This window comes from Geotrypetes seraphini, chromosome 16, assembly GCF_902459505.1.
Source record: "Geotrypetes seraphini chromosome 16, aGeoSer1.1, whole genome shotgun sequence".
Lineage (NCBI taxonomy): Eukaryota > Metazoa > Chordata > Amphibia > Gymnophiona > Dermophiidae > Geotrypetes > Geotrypetes seraphini.
Window position 1 is genome coordinate 50,503,016 of NC_047099.1, and position 13,849 is coordinate 50,516,864.

The window sequence follows — 13,849 nt, forward strand, 5'->3', positions numbered from 1 at the left end:
AAACCTGTCAATGCACAGAAGTGACCTAGTGGTAGAGCTACTGCCTCAGCACACTGAGGTTGTGGGATCCAATCCCAGCACTGCTCCTGTTAACCCTGGGCATGTTACTTAATCCTCATTGTCCTGAGTACAAAATAAGTAACTTAAATATATAACCACAAAAAGGCAGTATCTTATTCCCTTTCTCCACTCTTCAATGCCTTTTTAATGCAGTTAAAATCACTCAGAGAATAGTTAAGCTCTGGAACATAATGCCAGAGGTTGGGGTAAGAGCGGATAGCGTAGCTGGTTTTAGAAAAGTTTGGACAATTTCCTGGAGGAAAAGTCCATAGTCTATTATTGAGAAAGACATTGGGGAAGCCACTCCTTGCCCTGGAATATTGCTACTCCTTGGGTTTTGGCCAGGTGACCTGGATTGGCCACCGTGAGAACAGACTACACTTCTCCCTCCATATTCGCAGTGGATGCGTTCTGGATATAGGCACGAATATGGAAAAACCGCAAATAACTTTTGGATATGTTATTCACGTTTTTTTTGTAAGAGACAGTGGTTTTGCTATTAAAACCGTGAATAACTTTTCAGCTTTTGGCAGGCAAGCAGCGATTCACAAAGCTTTAATCAGGCAAGCGATTTTCTCCATGCATGCTGGGAAGCAGCATTTCTCTCTATGGATGCTGGGAAGCAGCATTTCTCTCTATGGATGCTGGGAAGCAGCGTTTTTCTCTATGGATGCTGGGAAGCAGCGTTTCTCTCTATGGATGCTGGGAAGCAGCATTTCTCTCTATGGATGCTGGGAAGCAGCGTTTTTCTCTATGGATGCTGGGAAGCAGCGTTTTTCTCTATGGATGCTGGGAAGCAGCATTTCTCTCTATGGATGCTGGGAAGCAGCGTTTTTCTCTATGGATGCTGGGAAGCAGCGTTTTTCTCTATGGATGCTGGGAAGCAGCGTTTCTCTCTATGGATGCTGGGAAGCAGCGTTTCTCTCTATGGATGCTGGGAAGCAGCGTTTTTCTCTATGGATGCTGGGAAGCAGCGTTTTTCTCTATGGATGCTGGGAAGCAGCGTTTTTCTCTATGGATGCTGGGAAGCAGCATTTCTCTCTATGGATGCTGGGAAGCAGCGTTTTTCTCTATGGATGCTGGGAAGCAGCGTTTTTCTCTATGGATGCTGGGAAGCAGCGTTTTTCTCTATGGATGCTGGGAAGCAGCGTTTTTCTCTATGGATGCTGGGAAGCAGCGTTTTTCTCTATGGATGCTGGGAAGCAGCATTTCTCTCTATGGATGCTGGGAAGCAGCGTTTTTCTCTATGGATGCTGGGAAGCAGCGTTTTTCTCTATGGATGCTGGGAAGCAGCGTTTCTCTCTATGGATGCTGGGAAGCAGCGTTTTTCTCTATGGATGCTGGGAAGCAGCGTTTCTCTCTATGGATGCTGGGAAGCAGCGTTTTTCTCTATGGATGCTGGGAAGCAGCGTTTCTCTCTATGGATGCTGGGAAGCAGCGTTTTTCTCTATGGATGCTGGGAAGCAGCGTTTCTCTCTATGGATGCTGGGAAGCAGCATTTCTCTCTATGGATGCTGGGAAGCAGCGTTTCTCTCTATGGATGCTGGGAAGCAGCATTTCTCTCTATGGATGCTGGGAAGCAGCGTTTTTCTCTATGGATGCTGGGAAGCAGCGTTTTTCTCTATGGATGCTGGGAAGCAGCATTTCTCTCTATGGATGCTTGGAAGCAGCGTTTTTCTCTGTGCATGCTGTGAACCAGCGATTTTCAGGGGGAAAGTTTTGAAACTTCGATTTTGTAGGAGAAAGCATGGAAGCAGAATGACAATTTTGGGGGGCAGAGCCAGCTGACAAAAATTGCGAATAGGTGAAACCGCGAGTGTCGAAACCGCAAATACGGAGGGAGAAGTGTACTAGGCTTGATGGACCATTGGTCTGACCCAGTAAGGCTTTTCTTAAGTTCTTATGGGTAACTGAAAATCTGCTACTGCAGATTCAGCAAATCCACCCACATTATTTCCCACTGTACCATACGGATTTCAATTATGTCTTTGAACATTTACCTGTGTGTCCAAGTCAGATGCAAGCTCTCTGGGAAGGGATCTTAAAGCCATTAATGGGGGCTTATTATTTGTCAGGACTCTGAGGTGTACGCAGTGCTGACTTCTTTCTGCTACCCCCAGTGATAGAGAAAGAGCTGGGCGTGCATATAAAAGAGGGTAATTTGATATCAAGTCATCTTGTTAATACATCCAGGAGGAACTGATACTAGTCTAAGAAATGTGATAGAGGGTGAAGCAACATGGCAAGAGATAGGGCAGTGAAGGTGGAAGCCTAAGCAGATGCCTATTTTGGGTGCACATTTTAAACTCACTTTATTTTGGATTCGTCCAGTTCTTTTTTTTTTTTTAATAAATCTTTATTCATTTTAAATCTTTCAACAAGTGTACAATAAAATTATCATTTAATATACAACATCACTTGAAGCTCTACATTTTCTCAAGAAAAAGATTATAAACCACCCCACCCTCCCAAAAATTATATTCAAATATAATATATATCATATAATAATTTAGATCATTTGTTTTATAATTTGATAATGAAAACCACAAAACCCACCCCCCACCCACTAAACAATATATATTAAGTAAGTAGGGAAACATGCTGATTATCTATATAATAAAACCGTAGGCGGCGCATGCGCACTCTAATCCGCGTGCTTCCGTGATCCGTATGTCCATGGCCGGCAAGAGTGCACATGCAAACTTACAACAGCTCGCACTCACGGTCTGGCTGGCTCTTTAAAGTTTTTTTCGGTGCCGGCTCACCTGCTCCACCTTCCTCTTCCTGCCAGTCTCAGCCGGACTCACTCCTCCCCCCCTGGCAGCCCTGAACCTGTTCCTCCGTTCCCCGCCCGACGGGCCGGTGAGTGCTGCGCCAGGGGCAATGCAGGTGGAGACTATCAGCGGCGAAGCCGGAGGGAAGGGGGGGTGGGAGGCACGCGAAGCTGCAAGTCGCAGACTCCACCCCCCCCCTCTCTCGAACCGCACAAGGACTGCCGTTGACGAAATTTGCCCCACCGTTCCTTCCCTTCCTCCATCAGGTACAGTTCAGCTACGCCTATGTTAAAAGCAGCTGCTTTGAAATTGGAGTCCTGCCGCCACCGTAACACGTTCCCTCTGCCGCGGTCCCATATGTCAGAGAAGGGGCGGGACCAAGGCAGAGGGGAACGTGCTACGGCAGTGGCAGGCCTCTGATTTCGATGCGGCTGCTTTTAACATTGGTGGAGCTGCACTGCACCTGATGGAGGGAGGGAAGGAAAGGTGGTTGTGCGCTGTTGAGCCCCTCTGCACGCGCCCAAACCAAAAAAGGAGCCAGGACTCTTCCCCACCCGGCGCCGGCAGACCCGAAAAAACGGCCCTACCGAACAGACCCGCGAGCAGGGTTGCCATGGAAACCTAACCGGAATTACATGCAGTCGGCAAGGGTCAGTGAGAGGGGATCAGGAGCTAAAGAGAGATTGAAAAAAACAAACAAACAGTGCACAAGTAGAGAGAGACACACAGACAGTCACAGAAGGACAGGGGGCTAGAGCAGAGATGCTTGCAGGGAGAAAAAGCTAAGCAGTAATGTTACAGCTTGAGAGTGCAGACTGAGGAAGAAAGCAGAGACAGCACTACACAGGGAAATGGAGTGAGGAAAGAGACAGAAAGAAAAATACAGACAGACATAAATTCTAGCACCCGTTAATGTAACGGGCTTAACGACTAGTTCATTATAATATCTTATTAATGGCCCACACACATCCTTAAATTTATTAAAATATCCATTTTGAACTGCAAGTGCTCTTTCCATCCTATACATGTGATGCACCGAGTTCCACCAAAACAATAATTTAATCTTGTGCAATCTTTCCAGTTATATGTTATTTGCTGAATGGCAACTCCTGTTAAAATCATTAAAAGTTTATTATTATTAGCAGATAATTGGCTTTTAGCCCTCATGGACATGCCAATCTGCTCTGGAATTGGTGTAAATGTGTGTTCACCTATTGTAAAATATATACCTGCTTTACTTTGCAACTCCAGCCAAACCTCTTTGCTAAAATTGCCGCACTCGGGTCAGGTAAAAGTATGCGAACATTCTCCGCACGTGGAACCCACGAGGTAATTGCCTTAAAACAGGGTTTAATTGCAAAACCAAATTGTCTAAAATTCCCCCATGAAGTGCGGCCAAGGGCAGTCAAAACAGAACGGAATACAGCGACTTTCCCATTCTCAGCCCGAAGAGTGGAGCTGTGAATAGCATCCAGGTCTCTCGCTTGGGCTTCCCTGGATTTTATTTTCCTACCGATTCTGCTGCTTTTTCTAGGAAAAGGGTGTCACTAGCAAAGCAATTTGTGTCTTCTGGGATGGCGGCAGAAGAAACGGCAGCTGGTCTGGACACGGATGTGCATCTCTTCATTCTAACCTGACGTACACAGAATGCAGCTGTGATCACCTGTCCAGCTTTGCTGTTCTCATGGCTATCGAAGACTCAGAGGTACCTGATGTGCTAATGTGTGACAAGTGAAACTGTATTGCGAGAGAAGAGCAGAAATAACTGGTTGATGTGTACTAGAGAATGACACGGTGACAAAATTCATCACCGTTCCCGTCCCCGCGGATAACCGCGGGAAACCATCTTCATGTCATTCTTTAAGGAGAGAGGGAAGAATCAGAGTATGAATGGCCACAACCACTGACCCGCAATCTTTGCTTTGAAGAATGCTGGTGTAGAAGGACTGAGGTTGAAATAGACACTAGAAAATGACATGGGATTATTTCCCGCGGTTATCCGCGGGGACAGGGACGGTGATGAATTTTGTCACTGTGTCATTCTCTAATGTGTACTTTGCTCTTCCTGCCACTATGGTGTCGGCAAGAACAGACTGAGTGGAAAATTATAGGGACACACTCATACACCCCCAAAATGACTTTTCCAGCTCCTAGAGCAGGGGTGGGCAACTCTGGTCCTCGAGGGCCGGAATCCAGTCGGGTTTTCAGGATTTCCCCAATGAATCTGCATGAGATCTATTTGCATGCACTGCTTTCAATGCATATTCATTGGGGAAATCCTGAAAACCCGACTGGATTCCGGTCCTCGAGGACTGGAGTTGCCCACCCCTGTCCTAGAGCTAGTTAAATTCAAATCATGATCACCTCAAAATCATCCCTCCAGGCAATGTTCCTGGACACAGTGGCGTGGTACTGGGGAGGGTGGGGGGGAGGGTGTCTGCCCCAAGCAGGGGCACTGGCATCCGTCGTCCTCACTGCCCCCTGCCGTGCATGTGTGCCCCTTTCCTTGTACCTCTTTAATTTTCCTGGCACGAGCAGAGCCTAGAAAGTGGTCAGAGGGAGAGCCGACACGACGTGGGCAGCAAGTCCAAATTGCTGTTCACGCCGTGAAAATTAAAGGGGGGGGGAGGGTTCAGGAAGGAGCGTGGGAAGGTTGCCATTCACCTTTGCTACTCCACTGCCTAGATATCATACTTTAAAATATCAAACAGTGAGAAACAGAGGTTTGTAGCTCTCTTGAGTTTGTAAGGCTGCAGGATTTCTTTTGCTTTGCCACCCCCTTCCGGCAGTGCAACCCTAAGTGATTCTGTCGTTTACCTAATGATTAAGCCAGCCCTGTATATAATGCAATGGAGATGGGAACTCATGCATCCATGTTCCATGCAGGACGCTCCTATCTTGTGGATCATCACCTGCGTTGGGATAGCATTCTCCTTGGTATGCCTGGGCCTGGCAATCCTCACTTTCGTCTTATGCCACCCTATCCGTAACGCAAACACCTCCAACCACCTCCAGCTCAGTCTCTGTCTGTTCATGGGTCAGCTTCTTTTCCTTGTGGGAATACACCGGACCAACATTAAGGTAACCTCTAGGAGCCTCAAAAGCTGATTTTTCTGAATTTTCTCCAACTCTAGATCACAGGATTTAATCACTGACCTTTTTGTGTCATGTCTTTCTGCTCCTTCGCCTTCTCCCGCACCCCAGATCCTATGCGCTATCATTGCAGGATTCCTGCATTACTTCTTCCTGGCTGCTTTCTCTTGGATGTTTCTGGAAGCGCTGTTGCTTTTCCTCACGGTCAGAAATCTAAAGGTGGTGAACTATTTCAACACGCGTAACATTAAGACGCTGTACCTGTCTCTCTTTGGCTATGGATTCCCGCTGCTGATTGTGGCCATTTCTGCAGCAGTTAACCCCAGTGGCTACGGGACAAAGACGAGGTAAGTGACAAACCTCCTATATGGAAAGAGTGAGGCTCAAAGAAATGCACTTTCTGCCACCCTAGACTGCAACATGGACACAAATGAGGCCTTTATATCAACATACCACGCGATGTGCACAGCTGAATGTTGTACCCTTCTCTTGCAGCACCGCAGAGATGGTCTGCATGGCTGCTTTAATATAACAATGTGTTTTGCATTAACTGGTTGTCTTTTTGCTGTCTGCAGTTGCTGGCTCAGTACAAAATCAAATCTGATTTGGAGTTTCATGGGCCCTGTTTGTCTCTTCATCTCGGTAGGTCTAGATTTGGTCTTCGTTGCCTTCCTCCTCTTGAAGGTAAACTACTCTATTATGTGTTCGGGAGGGGCGGGATATGAATTTTTACTAAACCATGTACTTTTCCTTAGCCTTTCTCTCTTCTCACACTCTTTTCTTGGTGTTAAATTCCCAAATAAATAAAACATACAGGAGATCATTCTCTATCTGGGAGTCTCAAGGTAGATGTACCAGTTCCATCACAGCCTCTATGCACCAACATATCGTATTGTAATATTATCATATGCCAACACTAATGCAACTAGAATTATGCATGACCTGTTACTCCAGGCCAATGGCAGGCATGTTTGCACTTCAGTGTTCCTTGACCTGTGTGAAACCTATTCTATAAGTTATATGACTTAGCGACACGGCCATGCCCCTCCTGTGCACCACCCACTTGTACGTCCCCTTCGTTACACGCTAATGCAATTATACATTACTGTATAGAACAGCTTGTAGTGGGCAAAAGCACAACAGACATAAATTCAATGTCCGACAACATGATGCACGACCTACTCCTACTGGAGCGCTGGTCTAGGTCCTGGCAACTCAGCTTCAATGCCAAAAAATGCAAAGTCATGCACCTGGGCAGCCATAATCCATGCAAGACTTACACCCTTCATGGCGAGATCCTAACAAGAACTGAAGCAGAACGAGACTTAGGGGTGATCGTCAGTGAGAACATGAAGACTGCCAATCAAGTGGAGCAAGCTTCCTCCAAAGCAATGCAAATCATAGGTTGCATACGCAGGAGTTTCGTCAGCCGTAAGCCTGAAGTCATTATGCCATTGTATAGATCCATGGTGAGGCCCCACCTGGAATACTGTATGCAATTCTGGAGGCCGCATTACCGTAAGGATGTGCTGAGACTGGAGTCGGTCCAGAGAATGGCCACCCGGATGGTTTCGGGACTCAAGGATCTCCCATACGAGGAACGGCTGGATAAGTTGCAGCTGTACTCACTTGAGGAACGCAGAGAGAGGGGTGACATGATCGAGACATTCAAGTATCTCACGGGCCGCATTGAGGTGGAAGAAGATATCTTCTTTTTCAAGGGTCCCGCGGCAACAAGGGGGCATCCGTGGAAAATCAGGGGCGGGAAACTGCACGGTGACACTAGGAAGTTCTTCTTCACTGAAAGGGTGGTTGATCGCTGGAATAGTCTTCCACTTCAGGTTATTGAGGCCAGCAGCGTGCCTGATTTTAAGGCCAAATGGGATAGATACGTAGGATCTATTCACAGAGAAAGGTAGGGGAGGGTCATTGGGGTGGGCAGACTAGATGGGCCGTGGCCCTTATCTGCCGTCTATTTCTATGTTTCTATGTCGTTCCTATGTCCAGATCGTTTCTAAAGATGTTGAAGAGCACAGGTCCAAGCAACGAGCCCTTCCATCATGGCTAACATCTGGGGCTTGCAAAGTGTGCGTCAAAGGCAGTAGAGAATGACACGGAAACTGCAGGCTTGGGAGCAAGGCTTTTCACTGCCCCATGGCAAGCTATACAAGCAAACGTAAAAATAAAAAACATACAGATACCTATATGGGAAAACATTGCCCACCCCCTTGTGAACACCCCTTGCACTGGCACTCTATCAGTTGGCTCCAGACTCCCCAAGTGTAAATTTGCCATTGGTGCACCCATATGTAAGTGTGCCCTCTTATGGCAGGCTTAAGTTGGTGCGCCTAAGTGCTCCCTTTGCATTCTCTATTTCCTCTCCCTTCTGTCCTGTGGTCACAGGAACATGATATAATCCGTCTTTTCTGCACACCCAGTGACTAGCTGCAGCTGAGATCTCCTGTCTGCTCAGGGCTCTGTCTGAAAGAATCTCAGCACAGTCAGCCCTTCATTGATCTCATTGAAGGGTCAGTCCTGCAGAAAATAGGAACCTCTCTAGGCTGTGATTCCTTTGTCCCCAAGAAAACCTGGCTCTGAACAGGGCCCCTTCCTCTGAATTCACAGAATAGAAATCAGACTGAGACTCTGGCACAACACTGGAGAAGATCAGGGGCTTTTCTAGTAGGGCTTCACCTTAGTCATAACACCCCTTTTTTTGAGGTTGCTTCTAACTCCTAACTACCACTTGCTTGTAAAGCACCTAGGCCTGTTTTATCATTCCCTCTTTGTGAAACTCACTAATCCCCTACTTGTCTGCTTGATTAGATTATAAGCTCTATTGAGCAGGGACTGTCTCTTGAATGTTTAATGTACAGTGCTGCATATATCTAGTAGCACTATAGACAAGATTAAAATGATTAGAGTTATAGTTTACTGAAACAATTAATATAGAAAACATTTATTTGTTATAAAATGTCATTCATTATAAGAGAGCAACTTAATATAGTCTTTAAAGTGAGAGGTAGGATTTGAACCCCTGATTACTTGCATGTTAAGTAGGGGCATTTATTCTCTGAGCCACCAGCAGCTCCTGAGAATTGGCCTTTCTCTACTTAATCTTCTCTATTCTGCAGAGCTCTTAAGCCCAGAAGAGGACAAGGGGAAGTTCCGAAAATGTCCTAGTGTGAAAGCCTTGTTGGTCCAGCGGTTGGGTGCTGGGTTAGTAACAGAAGAGGTGTGGGTTCAACTCCCACTGTCTCCACTTGAAGAGAAGCAGGTAGTTTTAGTGAAATTTGGGCCATTTTTCATAGGAAAAAGCAGCATAACCCTGGCTGGTGGTGGCTCATCCGCAGTTATTGAGTTTTTACCAAATATACTCAGTATGCAGGTCTATCTGACCCCTAACCCCATCCACCCACACCACTTCCCTGCTCTGGCTAAGCTAGACTAGAACCCACAACCTCCCAGATTTGATCAAAGCACCTTAGCTGCCAAACCACCAGTCAGCCAGATAGGAAGAGCTTTTTTTTGTCTCTTTATCTTTCCTTCTTGGACTCAACTATAAAACAGGTGCAAGTGTGGGATTCAAAACGAGGCCTTCTCTAAAAGGTATCAGGTCCAATTCCCTCTGAGCCACCACTCAAATAGTGAAAGTACCTCATTTTTCTCCCCCTTGTATCTCACTTTCCTGGACCCAGCTGGAAAACAGTCAACAGCAGGCCATCCCTTGAGAGACTTGAACCCAGGGTGCTCTCTAAAGAGAGGTCACTGTCAAGCTCTGCTGAGCCACCTGAGGATTCAATGCTGGCTCTGAATTTTCTCTTGGACTGTGCTCTACAGCAAAAAGGAATTGATTCAAGTGTCTGTTTTAATGGAGGCAACAGCCACATGTAAAACAAGAAGTGCAGAGAGTTGGTTCCCCCACCCCAGTCTTAAAAAGCCCAACCTCAGCTCCCTAAACCTGGTATGGTAAATGTCTAAATGGTAGTTTTTAGGTGACTAGCAATGGACAGATCCTGAGAAAATCAGGGAACCTGCACCAAAACCAGAGGCACAGACTGAGCCAGGAAATCACCAAAGGACATAGCAGAGGGTATGAAGGAGACAGTCCTAAACCTCCTCAGGTTAGAGAGTATAGGGGAGACTGCCTTGCTAGAGGGATTAAGGGAAAGTCTCCTAACCTCCTGAGCTTATATTCCACCCCCTGGGACTGGACAAATTCTGGAAGAGGAGGCTATAATGGAAAAGTCTCTTTATTGTTCCCCCTCATGATCTCTACTCCATTCCTGAACTTGCTCCAAGTCTTCAGAGCTCTGCTGTCCAGTCAAACTTATTAGCTGGAGTCCCAGATCCTGAACAGATGGAAGATTTCAGCTGCAGGAAGGTGGAGGAGCTGGAATCTTAGGCTCAGGATAAAGTAGAGACAATGCATGTCCCACTTCCTCCCTTTAAAGCTGTCAAGTTACCAGGAAGACTTGTTGAATTTATGTCTCAAGGCAGTCTGGGATTTGTAGTTCCTGACCTTACCCAGTGCTTCAGGTCTCATAATGCACCAGGATAGATCAGGGAATGAGAGGTACAGAGAAGGAAAATGAAGGCACTGGGGAGGTAATTGTGGCCTGGTGGATGTGACCTACTTCATTATTCAATGATCAGGGGTTCAAATCCCCTCCTTGATCAGTTGACTGCATCTTAAATCCAAATCGGCATGAGAGTATAAGAGGGAGAAAAAACAACAGGAAAAGATAAACAGGAGGTGATGCTGCTTTATAACAATAGGTTGTGGGTTCAAATCCTTCTATTGACCATAAAAATAAAGGCAGCCATTGTCGGATCAGTGGGATGTTCCTCTGTCTTTACTTCAGAGCATCCTGGGTTTAAATTCCCTGCTTGGTATATTTGCATTTTAAAATCAAATCAACAGTGAGGGATATAAGGGGGAGAAAAGAGGAGCCTTGGCCCTGCTGGGTCAGTGGTGGCCTCTGAGATGGTCTTGCTTGTATAATAAGAGGCTGTAGGTTCAAATTCTCTCATAGCTCAGGGCTTTCCAGTTATTGTAAAGCCAAATCAGGGAACAAGAGGTATAAGAGGGAGAAAAATAAGCCATGTTAACAGAGTAGCTTGTGGCCTAGTGGAGGTGCCCTTGCTTTGGGTCCCAAATGTCATCAGTTCAACTCCCAGGCTAGAGCTACTGATTGAATTTTAAAACCAAATTATGGAATTGAAAGGTATAAGAGGGGAAAAAAGAAAACACTTGAGTGTGAAATTATTTGTGGCCTGCTGGACCTGTATCTGCCTTATTACCCAATTGTCATGGGTTAAAATCCCCTACTTGATCAATCAACTTAATTTTAAAGCCAAATCAGAGAATAAGAGGTATAAGAGAGACAAAAATGAATAGCAGTAATATGGAGTAATGTGTGGCCTGGTGGTTGTGCTCCTGCCTGGGGTCCTAAACCTCATGAGTTCAAATCCCCTGCTTGATCAGCTGATTGAGTTTTAAATCCAAATCAAGGTATGAGAGGTATAAGAAGGAGAAAATGAGCAGCTTCTGGTCATGGGATCAAATCCCTTGCTTGATGAGTTGTTTTCAGTTTTAAACCAAAATCCAGGAAGGAGAAGTATAAGGGGGAGAAAAAGTGAACATATTTTCATTAGTTCATTGGTGGACTAGAGGAAAAGTTTGTTACCTTTAACCAAAGAGTCCTGGGTTCAACTCCCCTGACCAGCTTTTTGAATTTTAAATCCAAATCAAGGCATGAAAGTTATAAAGGGGTGAAAAAGTGAACCCACCTTCATTAGTTCAGTGGTGGACTAGAGGAAAAGTTTGTTACCTTGCACCAAAGAGTCCTGGGTTCAACTCCCATGACCAGCTTTTTGAATTTTAAATCCAAATCAAGGAAGGAGAAGTATAAGAGGGAGAAAAAGTGGGCCAACCTTCATTAGTTCAGTGGTGGACTAGAGGAAAAGTTTGTTACCTTGCACCAAAGAGTCCTGGGTTCAACTCCCATGACTGGCTGTTTAAATTTTAAATCCAAATCAAGGCCTGAAAGTTATAAGGGGGAGAAAAAGTGAGCCACCCTTTGTCAGTCCAGTGTGGATTAGAGGAAAGCCTCAACTAAGGAGTAGGGGCAAAGTTTTTTGTGTCAACTACAAGGATTTGAGCTCAGAAAAGGATAAATATAAGTTCCGAAAAATTCTTGCTGTGAAAACTTGGCTGGCTCAAGGGTTGAGTGATGGGTTAGTAACTGGAGGCTGAGGGTTCAAGTCTCAGCTAAGGAGTAGGACTTAAATGTTTTCTTGCCTCAACTACTAGGATTTGAGCTCAGAAAAGGATAAATATAAGTTCCGAACAGTTCTTAGTGTGAAAGCCTGGCTGGCTCAAGGGTTGAGTGCTGGGTTAGTAACTGGAGGCTGAGGGTTCAACCCTCAGCTAGGGCAGAGTGCAGATGCGATCTGCAGAGAAGAGTGCAGATGGGATCTGCAGAGAGGAGTGGAAGAGAAAAGGCTGCGTAGTGGGAGAGAGATGGTGGATTGGAGGAAAGAAAAAAAAAGGGTTATGCTTTTTTTTTTGAAAAGGAGTATATTTGATTTTTTGGAAAAACTAGGTTCACTCTTTTCTGCTCCTCATCCACCCTCTCTCCTCCTCTACCTAGCCCACCTCCCTTTCCACTGCTGCAGTCCTCTCACTGCTGCAGTCCTCTCTTCCAACCAATCTGCACTCTTCCCTAGCTGAGAGTTGAACCCTCAGCTTCCAGTTACTAACCCAGCACTCAACCCTTGAGCCAGCCAGGTTTTCACACCAAGAGCTTTTCGGAACTTATATTTATCCTTTTCAGCTCAAATCCTAGTAGAATAAGAAGTTTTCCATAATCTACTTTAATCCTGTCAGGTGTTACAACTAAGGTGAAGTCCTTGATCTTCTCCAGTGTCTGTCTTTCTTTCCCCCCCAGTACAGAGCCAGTGTCTCATGTCTGGTTTCTGTTGAATGCATTCAGAGGAAAAGATTGGTGGGATCCCAGTAGGTTGCCAGCTTTTCACAGGGCAGTAAATCCTTCAGGTCTCATCCATTCAGACCCAGCCCTGAGCAGATTGGAGAGATGGATCATATCACCTCTTTCAGCAGAGTCACGGACGATGCCGACTGCTTCAAATACTGGTAGTTTGCAGATTTTTAACCAGAAATTGAGCCTCTTCTTGGCCATTTGCGTCAAGAACACCAAAGACATAAGTTCTCCTTGTTATTTGCCGCTGCTAAATTTCCAAGCCCTTGAACACGGCCAGATGAGCTGCCTTTTTGTCAGGGTGTACGACCGTCATCACTCGAAGAACATTCCCGTTGGTTGGAAGATATGAACGGGACGGTTCATCGGGGCCTTCCCTAGCAGCCATACTTCAGCCCTCGGAAATGGCATCAACTCAGTTTTCAACGGCTTATTTATCACACCAAGTTGTCAATAACAAAGAAGAGCTATTTAGTATCCCATCACTATTAAGGAAGTAACAGTTTCTGACCACATGGCTACATTGTTACGAAAAGCCAGCCACATTAGGAGGATATTGTAGGACCATGAGCGACCTCTAAATTTGTCCCAAACTACTTCAAATTGTAACCATATCTTATCTACCTCAGGTAGAACATATTCAGACTTTTAGAGGCATGTTTTGAGAAGGTTACATTTTTACCAGCAACATTCCCCTTGGGCCACCCAAAACTATTACAAAATGAATCAAATGTATTCTAACTCACAACTATGTCTGTTTAAATAATGATACCTATCTGGAAATCATGGGCATGGCACCACAATATGCAAACCTTTTCCTGGCAGAACTGTCTCTCCCAGCCTCTGTCCCCTTCAGACTAAACCCCTAAAATATTACTGGTATATTGATCACTTTGACTGTGGAATAGTCAATTTTTA

General features: G+C 45.5%; 1 protein-coding gene across 1 annotated transcript in view; it reads left to right on the plus strand.

The window, feature by feature from the left end:
• The window catches only part of ADGRE1 (adhesion G protein-coupled receptor E1), a 73,135-nt gene that overhangs the window by 44,594 nt on the left and 14,692 nt on the right, over positions 1-13,849 (plus strand). The window contains exons 10-13 of the mRNA XM_033925104.1: positions 4,369-4,539; positions 5,721-5,915; positions 6,039-6,274; positions 6,503-6,611. Coding sequence (XP_033780995.1) covers positions 4,369-4,539; positions 5,721-5,915; positions 6,039-6,274; positions 6,503-6,611 — 711 coding nt within the window. The remainder of the gene's footprint in view (positions 1-4,368; positions 4,540-5,720; positions 5,916-6,038; positions 6,275-6,502; positions 6,612-13,849) is intronic.